This window comes from Bos indicus x Bos taurus, chromosome 12, assembly GCF_003369695.1.
Source record: "Bos indicus x Bos taurus breed Angus x Brahman F1 hybrid chromosome 12, Bos_hybrid_MaternalHap_v2.0, whole genome shotgun sequence".
Taxonomy (NCBI): Eukaryota; Metazoa; Chordata; class Mammalia; order Artiodactyla; family Bovidae; genus Bos; species Bos indicus x Bos taurus.
The window spans coordinates 23965162-23984384 of record NC_040087.1 but is presented as its reverse complement, the minus strand read 5'-3'; the positions used below and the strand labels follow the sequence as shown (position 1 = coordinate 23984384).

The 19223-nt window shown below is 36.7% G+C and overlaps 1 protein-coding gene across 8 annotated transcripts in view; it reads right to left on the bottom strand.

Annotated features, from left to right (window-relative positions):
- Nucleotides 1-18905, bottom strand: part of POSTN (periostin) — a 35296-nt gene extending 16391 nt beyond the window's left edge. For 4 of the 8 annotated variants that reach the window (XM_027557370.1, XM_027557372.1, XM_027557369.1 and 1 more), the window contains exons 1-14: nucleotides 18422-18576; nucleotides 17006-17104; nucleotides 13818-13882; nucleotides 11657-11814; nucleotides 9426-9590; nucleotides 8417-8563; nucleotides 7733-7874; nucleotides 6381-6593; nucleotides 5138-5272; nucleotides 3888-4036; nucleotides 1575-1711; nucleotides 877-1007; nucleotides 232-362; nucleotides 23-125 (exon numbers count right to left, since the gene is read on the bottom strand). In XM_027557370.1, coding sequence (XP_027413171.1) covers nucleotides 23-125; nucleotides 232-362; nucleotides 877-1007; nucleotides 1575-1711; nucleotides 3888-4036; nucleotides 5138-5272; nucleotides 6381-6593; nucleotides 7733-7874; nucleotides 8417-8563; nucleotides 9426-9590; nucleotides 11657-11814; nucleotides 13818-13882; nucleotides 17006-17104; nucleotides 18422-18540 — 1894 coding nt within the window. In that variant the 5' untranslated portion in view covers nucleotides 18541-18576. Of the gene's footprint in view, nucleotides 1-22; nucleotides 126-231; nucleotides 363-876; nucleotides 1008-1574; nucleotides 1712-3887; nucleotides 4037-5137; nucleotides 5273-6380; nucleotides 6594-7732; nucleotides 7875-8416; nucleotides 8564-9425; nucleotides 9591-11656; nucleotides 11815-13817; nucleotides 13883-17005; nucleotides 17105-18421 lie in introns of all 8 variants that reach the window. The other 4 variants (XM_027557368.1, XM_027557373.1, XM_027557374.1 and 1 more) reach the window with 4 other exon arrangements.
- Between the last annotated feature and the right edge of the window lie 318 nt (nucleotides 18906-19223).

Below are 19223 nucleotides of genomic sequence, written 5' to 3'. Positions count from 1 at the left end.
AATCAGTTCAATAATTACCAACCTGCTGGATAAAGAAGTTTATCTACGACATGAATGACACCATTTGTTGTCATGATGTCAGATTCTTTTGATTTCAGTTCATTTACCAAAAGTGTATCATTTACCTGTTAAAACAGGGGATAATGTCAGTGGGAAATTTAATGAAATATGAACATTAGGATAACTGAATACTGGATTAACACTCTCATAGATATATTCTAGAGAACTTACTCCTTTCAGATAGATTTTACTTCCTTGTGTGGTCTTTAAAATGTTTGTAACGCCAGGTTCAAAACCTTTTCCAATGAAAACTCCTGGTGTCAGGTGATAAAGGATGATGTTTTGAAGAGCATTTTTGTCCCCTAGGAGAAAAATATATATATTTATTTAATAATATGTCATATATTTTGACATTTTGATATTATGATGACTAAGGGGAAAATATTTCTTTGTGTTTATTTTTTTCCATACTGTAATTTCTTATAATGTCATTGTTCTCTCAAGGCAATATCAATGTTATATCAAAACATAGTCTCTTCAATCAGTTCAATCAAAGTATTATCCAACTTACTGGAGGAAAAAAATCAAATTATTTTTTTGAAATTGTGACTATTTCCTTCTCTGTCACCTCACTGTGTGGCCTTTAACAGAGATGACATAAGTGATTATCTAGCCCCACAACATGAGAGTAGGCAGTTATTTGAGAACACTGATGAGGGAACCGCTACATATTCTAAGTGGAATAAGGAGAGGAAGGCTAGCCATGAATATGAAAGAGGGAACTTTGCGGGGCTGACATCTAGGTAGCAACGCCTGAGGAAGAAATGAGATCATGAAATCAAGGGGCAAATATATCTGGTGTTCACTTCTACTCACGAATCAGAATTTCCTTTTCTTCATTAGTCATTCCCTTAAAGGCATCATTGGTTGGTACAAATAAGGTCCAATCTCCAGGCTGTGTTAGGAGCTCTTTCAAGTCTGCAGCTTCAAGTAGACTGAGGAAAATGCTAGGCAGGAAGGACATATGTTTATTAGATTTAGTTTAGGTAAGCCTTCCAACATGCCTGAAATACAGTAGAATCCCTTTATGTGGAAGAATGAGAAAATGGCTTATACACTTTCATATGTTTCAAGTGCAATTTACTGTTAAAGGTTTATCATAGGGAAATTATTTAAATACATGTATGATTTTTAAATTTCCAAACCTCTGTTTTTCCCCTGTAATACTTGATGAAGTCACATTTGGTAACAAAATAGAAGCATTTGTTCATTTAATATTCTGCAAAATAGTCTTTGCTAATACATACTATCATTTTTTAAAAAACATAATTATAAAAAATTTGCAAAGAGTAGTTCAGTCTATTAGATTGGTTTTTGTTTGTTTTTTACTCACCAAATCATATTATGGAAGAAAACTAGTGTTAAGAACATATTTTAATTTTGAAACATTTGTATAAGCTTCTTATTCTAAATTCCATTCTCAGCAATACTGAATACTGAATGGATTTTGGAATACTTACTGTGAAATAAAACTATGCCAAAAGGTCTTATTCTCTTGTGGAGGTGAAGCTTACCTGAAGCGCTTATCTTGTTTCAGTTTTTCATGAAGGGATTTCTCTGCTGGTTTGATGATCTCTTGGAATATGTGAATGGCACCATTTCTTCCTTGCTTGCTTCCTCTCACCATGCATGAATTTTCAATGCAGACAGCCTAGCAAAGAAAAGAAAGATACAACTGTGCATTTCCTTATTTGAAATTCCCTATGTGGAAGAAGCTCCCTGATGAAATTTCTGGATGGTTTCTTCTAAAAGGTCTCTAGACTTATGATGCCAGAGGAAACAGTTTCTCTCCTCTGTTTTTAATGTCTTGTACCATCTGACCTTGGAGAAGGAAATGGCAACCCACTCCAGTACTCTTGCCTAGAAAACCCCATGGACGGAGGAGCCTGGTATCCATGGGGTCGCAAAGAGTTGGACACGACTGATCGACTAAAAAAAAAAAATGATCATTTGACCTGGGCTTCCCTGGTAGCTCAGCTGGTTAAGAATTCGCCTGCTATGCAGGAGACCCCGGTTCTATTCCTGGGTGGAGAAGGGATTGGCTACCCACTCCAGTATTCATGGGCTTCCTTGGTGGCTCAGATAGTAAAGAATTCGCCTGCAGTGTGGGAGACCTGGGTTTGGTCCCTGAGTTCAGTAGATTCTCTGGAGGATGGCATGGCAACCCACTCCAGTATTCTTGCCTGGAGAATCCCCATGGACAGAGGAGCCTGGTGGTCTGCAGACCATGGGGTCGCAAAAAGTCGGACACAGCTAAGTGACCAAGCACAGCACATCATCTGACCACACTCATCTTATTCAACCAGGCTTTCTACTACTAGGCAAGCTACTATATGTGTAGGGCAGGTGGTGGTGTCAATTGTTGTTGTTCAGGTGCTAAGTCGTGTCTGACTCTTTGCGACCCCATGGACTGCAGCACGCCAGGCTTCCCTGTCCTTCACTATCTCCAGGATATTGCTCAAACTCATGTCTACTGAGTCGTGATGCCAAAGCAATTCCATATAATTCTACTTCTGTGTTTTCTGTCATTCCTCTCCAGGTTCTACTCATTCTTTCAGACCCTTTCTATTAAATTTCTTTAACCATGAAGTTTAGTGACTTCACTGCCTCCTGTAATCTTTACTATATATTACTATGGTGTGGCATGTGTGTGCATGCTTAGTCGTGACCAACTCTTTGCTACCCCATGAACTGTAGTCCACCAAGCTTGTCTGTCCATGGAATTTTCCAGGCAAGAATACTGGAGTGGGTTGCCATTTCCTACTCCAGAGGATCGTCCCAACCCAGGGATCAAAAACTCAGTTCTTGTGTCTCCTGCATTGGCAGGCAAATTCTTTACCAGTGGCACCACCTGGGAAACCAGTATATTACCATATATTGCTGTATTTTCTATGCAAATATTTACTATATTGATGGTAAGACCCTATCAGTTATAAGCTAAATTACTGGTTAAGTTATAGCACTTTGAACAAAACTAATATTTATATATGTATTATTTAGAATGCAGCATATTTTGTTTTATTTTTGGTTTTTTTTTGGCCTGTACCACACAACATGTGGAATCTCAATTTCCTCATCAGAGATTGAACCCACGCCCCCTGTGTTGGAAGCACAGAGTCTTAACTACTGAACCACCAGAGAAGTCCCTTCCGTATCATTTAAAAAGTGTGTCTTGACCTTGTGGAACTATGGTATGAAAACGCTGTGAGTCATGTTTGGTTCTAGGTCATCTTTGACTTCTTATGAATTCTTTTTAGCTGTAACTGCAAGGTTGCCTGGAAAGAAACTGCATAGCACCACTTGTCAAACTGTAATTTTGACAAGCAATATTTTTTAGAAACTTTTCCTCAGATAAAGCGCATTAGAACCATTTTATAGAAATCTTTATGTGCCTATAAAAGTTTACCATGCAACTCATTCAAAAGAGATTTAGTTGCTGAATGGTGACAGTACAGTCGAAGATCATCCTAAATATTTGACTCAGTATAAAAATTACCATGTAAACAGTAAAGTACAGTACGCTATGAAACAAAAAGCTTGTTTTAAAGGGGTTTTAGTTATTTATGGGATTGAAACAATGCTTTAGAAAAAGTTATTTATGATGAAACAAGTGCAAATTATCAGAATTATTAATACATAGCACTTTTGTATACTTTCCTCATAGTCTTTTCAAACATGCTACTCACTTCTCTAATGTTCCTATGAACTATTAAAATCATATTGGTAAACTTCTGAGAAACATTTGTTATAAGAACAGTCTTTGACAAGGGCGTATCTTTTGACATGTAGGCCAGTATGGGTATTTTATCTCGTTCTGATGCACTTACTGTGCGGTACACGAAGACTCTGAGCTGTTTGCCTCCAATGGTCTCAAGTTTTTGTCCATTGTAAAGTTCATTAAGGCCAATTTTTACTTTCAATATATGATTCTGGAGAATTAATTTAAGAAGGCGCTGATCCATGCTCAGTGTATCATCTATAAGTAAATTCATTACAAAAGAATTATTTTATTTAGAAAGCATTACAGTTTCCCCTGTAAGAGAAAATCATGAAAATGGGAAATCCCTAATATTATAGATCTTAAGGATCCTACACTTATATATGAGTTGACTAAATACTGAAGGCTAGAAACTCTATGCACCATGTGCTATTTCATCAAATGATTACATGATTCCAAGCAGTCTAGACAATAGGTTACATCTCAGTGAGGGGCTACATGGTTTCATGTGGTTATTGATAAAGGTTAAACTTTAAACTCGAAAGCTGGCCAAGATTTTCTCTGAGAATTTGATGTCCATTAGTCACATGAAAACAACTGATGAATCATTTGTAAATTTACTTTAATTTCTGGAGAGAGATTCGGTGAATCATGTAACCTCTTAAAGTTGGCTTGATGTCAACAAGTTACAGGCCTTATTATTACAAAAAGGAAAAACAGCATTTTTTAGAATTTGAATTTTCTTATTAATAACTTTCTATGTTACAATCTAGTATTTGGAAAAACATCAAAAATAATGATGATTATTTTTTCATTGTTAAATTTTGCCTAACAATTCACATGTGTCTTTGTGAAGTCATTTTTTCTGGAAAAAAAAGTAAGGTTGTATTAATCTAACCACAGTCTTTTAATAGCAGCTACAAGGTCAAATACTTGTAATAATAGTCCACATCATAATATAGAAGTATACCATATTCTCCTGTTTTTATTTTCTCATAATATGATACCTTACTTTCAAATTCTGAGTTGCAAAATTCACCTATGTATAATGTTGGTGTTAAATCAAATTTATTTTTTTTAAGATCTGTTAATATATCCATTATGTGTGCTGGAAATATGATCAGGTTCACAGAAAAACTGAAGAACCCTATCACAAAATTTCATTTCCTGTAGGCCATTATCTATTATAATGTTTTGAAATAAAGGGCATTTTAATAAAAACAGTACTAATTAATTGTATATGTAGCCAGTGAAAATCAACACCTCATAAAAGATCTATTATTTCTTAGCAGTCACGGTGAAGGAAAAAAAAAGTGTGTAGGGGTGGGAAGAGCTGGAATGGGAGTGGTCGATACATACCAGAAAATGCGTTATTCACAGGTGCCAGCAAAGTGTATTCTCCATCTGGCCTCAGAGCAGATGCCAAGCCTAACTGGGCCACAAGGTCTGTGAAAGTGGTTTGCTGATTTCCAGCCAGCTCAATAACTTGTTTGGCTGTAAGATAAACCATGACCATTCAAACAATGTCATAGTTGTTATTACCATCATCATGAAATTAGTAAATCAGTTCTTGGCTGTTTCCATAAGCTATTTGCTGTACTAGCAATGTGATACCAGAGAAGGCAATGGCACCCAACTCCAGCACTCTTGCCTGGAAAATCCCATGGATGGAGGAGCCTGGTAGGCTGCAGTCCATGGGGTTGCTAAGAGTCAGACACGATTCACTTTCACTTGTTACTTTCATGCATTGGAGAAGGAAATGGCAACCCACTCCAGTATTCTTGCCTGGAGAATCTCAGGGACTGGGGAGCCTGGTGGGCTGCCGTCTCTGGGGTCACACAGAGTTGGACACGACTGAAGTGACTTAGCAGCAGCAGCAGCAGCAATGTGATAAGAAGTCCTGCCTTTCCCTAGTAAGAAAGTTCCAGCTTCCCTTTTTTGGGGTGGCAGGGTGGAGGGGTTAATAACCAAAGAATTTCAGAGGGAAAATATCTTTCTGATTTCATGCTTTGCAGTTTTCTTCAATTCTCTATTGCTCATCCCTTGTCTCTCTGCTCTTGTGAGGGCCATAGCTCTTTCATTTATCCAAAAGTAACCATTTGGTTATATCTTTCCTTCCATTTTCATGAAAAACTCTGGCACTGTAAGAATCTTTGATGATATTAGATATTAGAAACTCTGGAAAGCCAGAGTCTGTTGCACTGGAATGACCATGACTATACAAGCTACCTATTTAGGACTCAGCTCACTGTTAGTTTTTTATATATATACATATATATATATATATATATATATATATGTATTTTATTGAGGAAAACATCAAACATATACAAAAGTAGACAGAATAGAATTGTAAACTCTTATGTAGCTATGACCCAGCTACAGGGATGCCCATTTGACCAGGGGTCAGCAAGACTTAGAGCCAAGTCCAGCCCACTACTTGTTTTTATAAATAAAGTTTTATTGGACCACATCACTGTTAGCTTTGTTTGTGCTTCACATGGCATTCCTCATACTGCACATTTATTTCCCATAAGCCTATACTTTAGACATCATAACTGATAAACAACAGTAGGTAGAAGAATGGGAAACTGTTGCTCACCAGAATCAGGAACCAGGACCTGATCAATCAAATGGATGACACCGTTATTTGTCACAATATCTTTTTTGTTCACCATTTTGATTCCATTTACTGTTATGCTGTCACCATCACATCCTATCTCAATGGTGTTTCCTTCCAGAGTCTCAAAGACTGCTCCTCCCATGATAGCCTCAGAACACTGGAGGGTGTTTAGAATGTGGTACTTCATGAGAGCTAGAGGATGAAGGAGAAGAAACATGCTTTCAGATCAATAAAAATAGCATTTGACCTTTAACAGATATCTTTCACTGTGGAACCAAGTATTCCTCAGAAATAGAATGCATATATAAGACCTAAGTATTGACCTAAGGTTTTAAATTTTTGTTTGTTCTCAGAGTGGTTTTTTTCATCAACTCTACAGTAAAATTAACTCAGTTTGGTAAGAAATAAGCAGAAAAGAAAATCAACTGCATGAAATTATTTGTATAGTTCTAGACAATGTGTTAGATCAAGTTCCATTTATCATAAGAGAATAATTTCTGATGGAAACTCAAGAATAATTTCTCCTTTCAGAAAGCCTTCAAAGTTATTTGTTAGTGATACCTGTTGCAAACACCTAAGTAGTATCTTGCTTTAACTACTCGTGACAGAACAGCTGAATAGGCATGCTTTATTTTATTGAGCTTCACTTTTGTGCGCTTTGCAGACGGTGTGCTGTTTTCAAATTGGAGGTTTGTGGCAGCCCTAAAGACAACATCTAGAAAGTAACCGAAGCAAAGATGGTTTCTTGAAAGACTTCAGATGTGATCTGTGCCTAAACTGTATTATGTCTATATTTTCACCAAAATATCTCATCATAAATTGGTTAAGCGTGTTTATGGTAGGCTGCATAAGAGAAATGTGCTAGTCACAATTTAAAATCAAGTTGAAACTATCAATAAAAAGGGAGTCTGGAAAGAAGCCAAATTCTGTGTATGAATAAGCAGTGACCAAAGATAACCATGGAATTTTCTCCCCTAACTTCAGTGTAAATTTAGAATTAAAACCATTGAATAATATATATACAATATTAAACTTGGATGATCTAATATTTCAACACTTTCTAATTCTTTTTAATGCCTGCTACTTATTTACTTGGAAGCAGTGCAGAAACATGTGATCTTTAGGGTAACTTGAGTATTTAATTACTTGGATTATTAATTATTTAATTACTTTGTCTACTCTTTCAAAGATTTTTATCATCTGCCTCAAAATAAAAGTTTTTCTTTGCCTTTGCTTATCAAAAATAATAACGTTGGCAGGACTTAATCTCTTTTTCATTTCCTTTTCTTGGAATCCTGGGAGGCTTCTCATAGACAAAGACACTTAAGTACCTTCTGAAGCCACTTTGTCTCCCATGATCCTTTCTAGAACTCCTCTTGGAAGTTTCTCAAAAGCTTCATTGGTGGGAGCAAAGAGTGTGAAGTGACCATCTCTCCCAAGCGTCTCCAGTATATCAGATGTGATGGCAGCTGCCTGAAACACAAATGTGCTTTTCAGAGGTTTGCATGTTGCAAATTCAGGAAAAAAGCTACAAGACACTCAGTCTAGGCTGACACCGGAGAGTTGACCCTATAGAAAGCTGTAGAAGTTATATCTTCCTCTTGTTAGATCTTTAAAAAAAAATTTTTTTTTTTGCACAAACAGCCAGGTTATTTTGAACTTTCTACAAACTGTATGTTAGATGGGAAATTCTGCTAATGCCTGTGTGACTGAAGCAATATCCAGCAGTTAGTATAATAACTGATGGACACATTCTAAATGTGCTCAATACACTTCAGTCACATAACTAATCATTCTTTATTATGTCCACATAAATATTATTCTTTCATATGAGAAGACGAGTTCTTCTGTGTATAATGAAAACCTTTTCATTTTAAGAAATATACTGCTTATGTGTCTGCCAGATTTGACAGTCTTTTATTAATTAATAGCTTTTTATTATTTTTTTAGAATCTGATGGGGAAGAGGAGAATTTCAGTGGTCCAAAACAATCTGCTGTTACTTCTTGGACATACCCTAAAAGATGAGAGCTCATCTTCTGCTTCAATGAAGTCCTGAATTGAGGTACCAATTTGTGTAAGGACACGGTCAATGACATGCACAACGCCATTTGTTGCAATCTGGTTCCCATGGATGATTCGAGCACAGTTCACAGTGACAACCTGCAATTGTTTGGGAAAATCAAATTGCAGAAATCACAGCTGTCCGTTGACCATTGGGACTGCAAGCCCATTTCCCATGTCTCAAGTTTATTGGTAAATGTAACAGGAAAGAACTGACATTCTGAATACAAATGCTGAGGATGGAGACTTACAAATGACTGTGTCTAAAAAAACAAAAAAACCCAAAAACCAAGACCAAAACCAGTTGAGAACCCAATTGTACTTAACATGTCTAGAAACATAAGGCAAAACATTTTTTGAATTATTGTTTTTATTGCTCACTTTCTTTTCTAGAGATAGTCATACACTATTTCTAATGTAGGCCAAGTTCTGAGACAGAAACAATTATTACATAAATGTAACCAGTTCTATTTCAGTGATTTCCTGAATATTGCTTCATCAATGACCCTTTCTGTCCCTGGAAATCTGACTGTTGGAAGAACCCCATGACCTTGTTGGAAGTTTCCCACAATGACTTTATCAAAACATGCTTATCAAAACCCACAAAAGTCTAAATCAGTATAGTAGCAAGGGGATGAATAAAAGAATTCTCATTCTCTGATTATTCTTTGATAAATTCTTATTCTTTATTTTTCTCTTATTATTGATTAAACACATCAACTAATAAAATTTCCCTTTGTAAAACATCTAAGTCTACTGTCAACAAACTGTCAATTTAATTTCTTCCTTGCTAACACTCTTTGGCAGAAATCAGTCTCTGAATTGGAAATTCACATGCTTGACATGTAAGGAAAAGTTTATTCACTGACATTTTATTATTTCTGTAAACCTTATATAAAGGTCATAGAAAAAATTAGGGGCAGTGTTATTGATAAATGTACTTTTTATTAAATAAACTTACCCCATTAGGATAATGGTTAATGAAGAGCCCCAAGTTGTTATACATTGAAGGGATAATCATGCCATTTTTCAAGTCCTTGGTCAACATTCTCTTATTAACCATGTGGCTATGTAAAGCATTCAGTAATTCAACATTCACATTGCTCTCCAGACCTCTCCGGATATCCTAGGAAAAATTGAAATGGCAGAAGTTTATTTTATTATAGTTAATTATTAAAATGCCTATAATCACACTGTTTCTACTCTCTTCTTATTTTCTCATTGAATTACCCAGATGGTCAAAACAAATTGAAATAAATAACTTAAAATTATATTATTTCAATTGATTAAGAAATTGTATAAGTACAGGTACTCAGTAAAGTCTTCCAGATCTTATAGAGTATTTGGACATTTTTAGAGTCAAAACTGGAGAAGGCAATGGCACCCCACTCCAGTACTCTTGCCTGGAGAATCCCATGGACGGAGGAGTCTGGTGGGCTGCAGTCCATGGGGTCGTGAAGAGTCGGACACAACTGAACGACTTCACTTTCCCTTTTCACTTTCATGCATTGAAGAAGGAAATGGCAACCCACTCCAATGTTCTTGCCTGGAGAATCCCAGGGACGGGGGAGCCTGGTGGGCTGCCGTCTATGGGGTTGCACAGAGTTGGACACGACTGAAGCGACTTAGCAGCAGTAGCAGCAGCAGAGTCAAAACAAAAATTTTAATGAATATATTGATGAAGAGATGCTCTTGCCGTCAAGGCTTAGGGGATATGAAATTATCAGATATTTAAAATTTTAGGGTGGAAAAAAATTAAAAATGGCATTATATTTGTATACATACACTATTGTAATTTTAATGTGTTTAATGTTTATTCTATAACATTCAAGAATTCAACCATTCTGTACCTTTGATTTATTCAATATCATATCATACTGTACTTGGTGTTATGAGAAATACAATGTGAAATCTTGATCTTTGAGGTACTTATCCTGTGTGCGTGCATGTTAAGTCACTTCAGTTGTGTCTGACTCTTTGAGACCCTATGAAATGTAGCCCACTAGGCTGCTCTGTCCATGGGATTCTCCAGGCAAGAATACTGGAGTGGGTTGCCATGCCCTCCTCCAGGGGATCTTCCTGACCGAGGGATTAAACCTGTGTCTCTTGCATCTCCTGGATTGGCAAGCAGGTTCTTTACGACTAGCTCCACCTGGGAAGCCCACAGGTCCTATAGCAGCTGGTATATATAAGCATGATTAGATAAAGGACAGATGGAGGAAAAAATGCTTTCTAAGTCAAACGAAAATGGCCAGCAATTCAAAGTTTGGAGACAGGTCTTGCAGGATAGGTAGATGGGGTAGGAATGTTGTAGTGATCTTTCTAAGTCCAACTGCTGGCACAGAAAGCAGAAGTTGTCCAGTGTGGTTTTATGTTTCTCAGATAACAGGGAGAAATTTTAGAAAAGTGTATGGGACAATGACATAGAAGACCTTAATTCTCAAGCAAAGAGTAAATTACACTGGCAATAGGGAGCCACTAAGCCACTTTTGTGGCATTAGAATACAATGATTAGCCTGGGCTTTAAGAAGGTTGATCTGGGGGCAATGTGTAACAGAAGGAGTGTATTACAAGGATGAAAAATGAGCTGTGGATGACTAATAGTAGTTTCTAAGAACTGAAGAGGGGAGAAGTAAGGATGACTCATAATTTTAAAGTTTGGATTCTGAGATTGGGGTTGCCAGTTACGGAAATGAGCCTGGGGGGCTGTTATTCCATTCATGGAGGTTCTAAAATGATTTGTTCCTTTTTGTTTGTTTGTTTGTTTTTTGCATGTTCATTCATGTCCAACTCTTTGCGACCTTATGGACTGTAGCCCACCAGGGTCGTCTGTTAGTGGGAATTTTCCAGGCAAGAATACTGGAATGGGTTGCCACTTCCTTCTCCAGGGGATCTTCCCAATCAGGGATTGAACCCGCATCTCCTGCACTGGCAAGCGTATTCTTTACCACTGAGCCACTTTTTCCTTACCCTCAATTAAGGAGCATCCTTAATACCCTCATCTTTTTATGTATCATTATATATGCACAACATAAAGATATACAATTTCTATTAATTTCTAAGTTAATAAATCATATACAATTTATATTAATATAGAAATTAATATACAATTTCTATTAATTTCTAAGTTAATATATTGAAATAATATAATAATAACAGCAAAAATTATATTCATTAAAAATAATGAACTACAGAATCCAGGTTGTCCCAAGCTTCGTTACTCGGTGCGAAGTAAGTGAATGATCCCTTTCCTTCAATCTCCTCCCTCAGTTTTGAGACATCAGAATAGCTCTGTGTGGTGGTAGCTCCCACAATGCCCAGCGTTCCATAAACATGGTCAATAGGCATCACTGAAATAATCAAAAGATGAATAAGTACTTAGGAGAAAATGTCAAAAATGTTATTTTACAATGATTTAACCTTTACAAGAAGTCCCTCAAGATATTTTACTGATGATTTTAGCAACACAAGTCTATGAATCATCAGCTTTATATGAAAGTTGCTTTTTGAATGTCAAATGATAAAGTACTATTGTTGTTGTTTGGTCGCTCAGTCCTGTCCAACTCTTTGTGACTCAATGGATTGCAGCATGCCAGGCTTCCCTGTCCTTCACTATCCCCCAGAGTTTTCTCAAACTCATGTCCATTGGTTTAGTGATGCTATCTAACTATCTCATCCTCTGCCATCCCCATCTTGTTTTGCCTTCAATCTTTCCCAGCTTTAGGGTCTTCCAGGCTCCTCTGTCCATGGAATTTTTTAGGCAAGAATATTGGTGTGGGTTGCCATTTCATACTCCAGGGGATCTTCCCAACCTAGGGATTGAACCCGGGTCTCCCACACTGTAGGCAGATTCTTTACTACTGGTACCATCTGGGAAGCCCCAAAGTACTTATCCTTTATGTTGAAGGTCAAAGAATTTTAAATTATTATCCTAGTTTATTTAATGTTTTATCTATTTAGTTGTCAAATCTGCTATGTCTATAAGGGTTCAATCACAATTATCACTAAGTATCTTTGATCATTTCATTGAAAAAAAATTTCCTCACTTCTCTCTGAGAGTGGCCAAGGTAATAATTTTTTTCATGCTGGCTTAAAGCTCCTAAGTAGTATAATACTGGTAGGTATAAGGACCATAATTACATAGATTTGGGTCCCTGAAAGAAATATGTAGACCTACTTCTTTTCATCATAATTTCAGGAAGAAAATAGATTAAAATACCTAACACTGCCAGAATATATCTCCTGAACTTCAGAATGAAAATTAATATGTGAATGTTAGCCTTTAGGTTGGGTATAGCCAACTTATTCTTCATGACCTTATTTAAAGTTTAGTATGACTTGGATCATATCACAGGAGATATGATTCTTATCTTTGTGACAATAGAAAGAACAGGTATGCAATTAGTAAATTAAATTACAAATTAGGATTTAAAGACACCCCAGCAGAATGGGGAAAATGAGTCCAAATTAACAGGTTAAATGCCACAAGGTTCCATGTAAATCCTGTGCCTAAGTTGAAAAAACAAATTCCTGTGGAAGACTTGATTTGATAGTATTCATATAAAACATACCACTACTCTGTATTAATTAATTAAAAATTCAACATGAGCTAATGGCATAACATGGTTACCAATGACATCAACAAAAGTTCAGGAGCTCCCTACACTGACATATTTGTCTCAATATTCTCTCCACTGCCTGGACACACATGGGTTGTAGACACCAGTTTTGGATCACAATTTAAAAAAAAAAAGACTGGATTAGAGGTTTTCCATGGGTTGCTGTCCATGACAGTAAGGGCTCCAAAGTCTAGATCCCATTCAAACTGTGGGTGATGAGCCCACAGAAAGGAAGATTCTATTGGGGAAGACAGAATAGCTGGAGGAAGGGTATGATGACTTGTGTTAAATATTTGAATGGCTGTCATCTCAAAGAGGAAATAGATGAACTATTTTTTCTCAAGTTGGTGAGTTACAGGAAACCAACTTTCAATATGAAGAACCTTATAAAATCAGAGCTGTTGAATCAGAAAAGATGAAGCCTTGCCAAGTAGTCAACCCATGTTTCTAGACGAGTTCAAAGAAAGGGATTTTGTAGTGAGGATCTTTGTCTTGAGGAAATGTTGAACTAATTTAAATTTGGAATAAGTGTCTGTTGCCCAGCACCCAGTGTACAAGATGTATGTTTTCATGCTTTATTGCCTTGATGAACTAATGATTAAGATATGGAGAATATATCTTGGATTTATCATGATGCTAAACACACACACATATTGGCTTCTCTAAAAGCTAATTCAACTCTTTTTCCTCACACAAGACAAATTTTTCATTTAATCCTATAATTGAAACATTACCTGCTGGGCAGCCTTTCATTCCTTCCATCCTCATATAACCAGGGCAGCATTCATATAACACAGTCCTATACATTGGAAGAAAATTAATATTAAAATGGAGGCACTGCATAGGATACATTTTGACAAAGATAGCAAAACATATCATTTTTTGCCATGACTTATTGATAATTTAGATATCAAGTTTGTTGTTTGTTTGTTTGTTTATGACATTGTTGTTTAGTTGCTAAGTTGTGTCTGACTCTTTGCAACCCCATGAAGCAGCAGGCCAGGCTTCCCTGTCCTTCACTATCTCCCTAAGTTTGCTCAAACTCAAGTCCATTGAGTAGGTGATGCCATCCAACCATCTCATCCTCTGTTGCCCACTTCTCTTCCTGCCTTCAATCTTTCCCAGTATCAGGGTTTTTTCTAATGAATTGGCTCTTCACATCAGGTGGCCAAAGTATTGGAGCTTCAGCATCAATCCTTCCAATGAATATTCAGGGTTGATTTCCTTTAGGATGGACTGGTTTGATCTCCTTGCTGTCCAAGGAACTTTAAAGAGTTTTCTCCAGCACCACAATTCAAAAGCATCAGTTCTTCTGCGCTCAGCTTTCTGGATGGTCCAACTCTCACATCCCCACATGATTACTGGAAAAACCATATCTTTGACCTTTTATGACATTAAGGTAGTTATATGAGTTTCGTTTCTCATTAGCCTCATGGCATGGTGGAAAATTCCAGGATCGTGGAGCCAGAAGAATGAAATTTGGTTCCCAGTTCCACTACCTAGTAGATGTGTGACCTTGAGCAAATCATTTAATACATTTCTGTCAACTGATACATAAGTTCCTAAAGACGACTTTGGAATTTTTAGCAGCTGCAAGCAGATGGCAAATCAGGCATTCTTCCTGTCAATATTATTGATTTCTTTGGTTATTTAAAACTAGCTACCAGCATTTACATTTATTCCAGAGCACAGATGTCAATGTGTTTGTGAAAATGAAGTTAACAGAAATAAGCTAATGTAATTAATCAAAGAAGACACGTTATATTTCTGGTAAAAAACCAGACTTCAAAGCAGGAAATTTTTTTTAATGGAAAGCAAGAAGGATTCTTGGCATATGCCTTGTACAAGCCTTGGCATCTCTAATATATTTAGATGATTAAAGTAAGATTATATCAGACTTCCTTAACTTCCAGGAAGGGTGTAATAAAGATTTCCCTTAAATGTTTCAGAAAGCGGGTCCTTTCTTATGTAGTTAGTGTGCATTCCAAATAAGCCTCCTGGTAATCAGGAATATAACGAACAAAGGGAGAAGAATCCAGAGCTTTGGCATTCCCAACTGGGGCCTGACCTAAATCATGGCCAGGATCCTTGTAACCACTGACTTACACTGTAATTGTGTCAATGACTCATAAGTCTAGCAGATGTCTGCAAACTAATAGGAATAATGTTCCGGTCAAGAAGTAACATTAGTTACAATTATATTAAGCCAATGTGTGGGAACAGGCAGCAGTGTCCTGTGAGGTCCTAAACTTGGTTACTATGGAGAGTCCAGCTAAGGCTGTATGTTTTGAATACATGATTCTTAGTAGAAATAAAGATAGCCTTATGCATTTTAAATAGTATCTGTTCATACCTCCTTTTCCAACCAGTGTATATCCAATTTGCTTAAAATAATTTAAATTTAAGGATGACTAATATTATGAATTAAAGTTATTTAGTAATTTCACATTTGTTCATTCATTTTACCTTCAGAGCTTCCCTGGTGGCTCAGACGGTAAAGCGTCTGCCTACAATGCGGGAGACCAGGGTTCAATCCCTGGGTCAGGAAGATCTCCTGGAGAAGGAAATTGCAACCCACTCCAGTATTCTTGCCTGGAAAATCCCATGGATGGAGGACCCTGGTAGGCTACAGTCCATAGGGTCGCAAAGAGTCGGACACGACTGAGTGACTTCACTTTCTTTACCTTCAGAATATGAATTAAATTCACATTTCATAGGTAAAGCAATGAAGACTCCAAAAGATTATGTGATTTAGTATTTGTAACCAATATTATTGTTAGGAATATATTTTTAGCAATACCCTAACCCTTTCACCTATTTAGGGTATCTGAAATTTAACGATGATGTGTCTCCCATAATATTGTGGTTCTCAGGGTATCCTTCACTGAGGGTGGGGTCCAAATTAATAGGAAGCAGGCAGGAGCCATTTCCACTGTTTTCTTGAGCAAGGATGACATCTCTGACCTTTTTAATCTAGTAACTTGTTCTATCTAGGACTCAGCTCCTCCATATTAAAATGAAGAATTTGCCAATATGTATTAATTGATTAAACCAATAAGCTATCAAGTAATAAAAAATGTTTTCCAATTTTAAGTTAATAAGTGAAACAGATAACTAAATTGGGGAGTAATCATCTTTTTTGGTTATTGAAATAGTCTAGTGGTGGGCTTCAATTATCACCTTTGGAGACTCCAAGAATCTGACAGTTTGGGATGGAGTGACGGATTAAATGAAAAGATGAAACCTGAATCTTTTCCAACTTTAATCTTTGATGAAAACTCTAGGGTAAAGTGGAGTATTTTAGATAATTTCTAAATGACTGGAGGCAAACAATCTTACCTTAAAATCCTGATTTTTCAGATCAATCTGTTCCTCTGGCCCACTTTTTAATAAAATGAGAAAACTGAGACAATGAGGTTAATTGACTTCCCCAAGACAAAAAAAAAACCAAACCAGGAGGAGAAATGACATAGTGAAACTCTCAGTGATTCCATTCAAACTTTCTGTGATTCTATACCAAGTCACATGGCCAGTGGCCATTTCCTTTTCCAGGGGATCTTCCTGACCCAGGGATTGAACCCAGGTCTCCTGTATCACAAGCAGATTCTTTGCCAACTGAGCCACCAGGAAGCCCCAAGATAAAAGAGGCCCAACCAGGAGTAGAAATGACATAGCCCAACTATTACAGTGATTCTATAGCAGGTCACATGGCTAGTGCTGTAGAGTCAGGGAAAAAGTTAGTTTTATGAGTACAGGGAGAAATGCAGGGGAAATTTCTTTATTCACAGTGATCCATTTTTTTAAAGCTCCCAATTTTGGAGAGAATTTTCAAAAGAACAGTGTGTGTTTCTGTCCAAAGAAAGCCATGGGCATTGCAGTATTGTCTTTGGAATTGGCACATTAAAGAAAAGATGAGACTTACGTTTTTTTCCCACAGATGGCACCTTGATACCAGTTCCTGCAGGTACTTAAGTATTTCTTTTTGGTGCCCAAAATCTGTTGAAGGGCGCAGACATTTGGACTGGAAGATAGAAGTAAGGAAGAGTGTTAAATGTCATAACATTAACAAATAGTTTTTCATATCTGTAGGTCAGGTGGTTAAAAACAAAGAAAGAAAATGAAAAAATTACTATGTGGTTTAGATTTTCAAAGACGTGACTCTCATCATGGGCAGATCTCATTCTTGATCCAATCCTACTGAGTCATTAGAAAAACTAACTGTGACAGACAGAGAGGAAATTGTACACTTCTGGGAATACAATGCCAGTATTTCAGAAGTTAATCTAATAGATTTTAACAATATGTTTCTTATTACTTTTAATAGTAGGTAATGCCCTGACCCTTTTAAACCAAACATGTACTCACATAGGGCTTGGGAGTGGCTTCGGGGCCCTGGAACAATGACAGATCAGACAGCAAAATAGACAAGTTTTACTGAGTCCCAAGATACTGTGCTCTGTAATTTTCTAGGTAAGCAATCACAGAAGTAAGTGAATGCTAAGATTAACTTAAATAATATGGCTGCCCAAAGGAAAATTTATTTCTTTGCCTGGAAGTAATTAGATTAAAACATTCTCTGCCAGAATTTTAAGTGTTTTTCTCCCTTAAAGAGATGCGAGTCTTATTTGCTCTGTAAGGCAAGGGAACTTGGAAGCATGATGAAAAATTCCTCTGAGACACAGGCAGCAGTACCAACATCCATTTCAAAAATTAATACTAAATGCTTGGTTAAGTTACTAAATTGTCTGATAACTTTAAGAAACTCAGGTGTAGTTTTTTCTATGAAATCAAGTTATTGCAAATTTTACAGAATGCAAAATTTAAAAGCATTCTTAAATGCTTCAAAAAACTTCAGAAAACTTGTTACATTATCTATTGTGTAATTTTCATAATGAAAATTACACATACATACATACATACACATACATAAATGAAATTTTCCCTAACGTAATGTGAGATATTTCAAAGCTGTTTATGTAATGAGAGCCTCTAGCTACAGATTCTTTAATTTTGAAAACCTCATTCCAAAAATTTAGAAGGAAATAAAACACAAATAAACTGAATTGTAAAGAAATGCCCTGTTAAATGTTGTTATTTAGACTAAAATCTTGCAATGTTTCATAAAAAGCAATTATACACAAATTATTTGGACAGTAATTCTTAAAGTTTAAGACATGTACATAAACCACAGATTACTCATTTGTTCCTTTTTCTTATTACAAATAAGTAGGAAAAAACCCCTGAGGTATAAACAAGAAACTTTATGTAGAAATATACAAACAACAAGCTAAGGGGGTGGGGGTGGGGAAAGGTTTATAAAATCAAACCACTGACTTACCCCTGATCCCGGCCCCTGATACGGCTGTGAGCCAAGATCTTGTCATAATGACCATTGGCATTTGCAGGGTTAACAACCAGCAGCAGGAACAGAGAACATACTGGTAAGAAAGGAATCATCTTTAGTCTCTCCGTTGCAGTTAGTTCACGAAGAGAACTGGCAGTGGGCTTTGGAGAGCTCAGAGCTTATATACATGTCAGAGTTCTGGGAGGGAGCTCTGCATCAACCTGGGAATCTGAACTCTCTCCAAAAGCCATCAGCAGCTTCAAGTTGCCAGCTAAAATCCGCTTTTGTCAGTTGTATTTACTGAGCCTCTTTTTTCTTCTCGCTCTCCAAAAGATGTTTATTTTTGTATGATTTATCTTTTCTTTATTTTGCTTCCTGACTCGTTTCAAATTTCCATCTTATTCATTTGTAATTTAGAGGGTTTTCATGGGAAATGATTTCGTTTAGACGTTAAGGATCATTCTGTAATCCACACCTTTCAGAGTCCCTGTCCCCGTGCTCAATGAGAGCATGATTGGATCTTATCACATTTTGTCATATTCAGTTCAGAGCCGAACTGGAAGGTTATTATTTTTCACCAGTAAGCAAAGGTCGATGTAAGTCTGATAATCACAAGGCAATAACGACTGCTGATTAAAAACAAATGTTGTCTAGATACAAACTTTCACAGAGTATGAGATTAGAATTTTAACTGGATGATGAAACATGTAGGAGGGATCATATTTTCACTAAACTGGGGGGATACCTCCCATTTCACTTCTCCTTTCAGATGTCAAGGCATAGATGGAGTTAACAC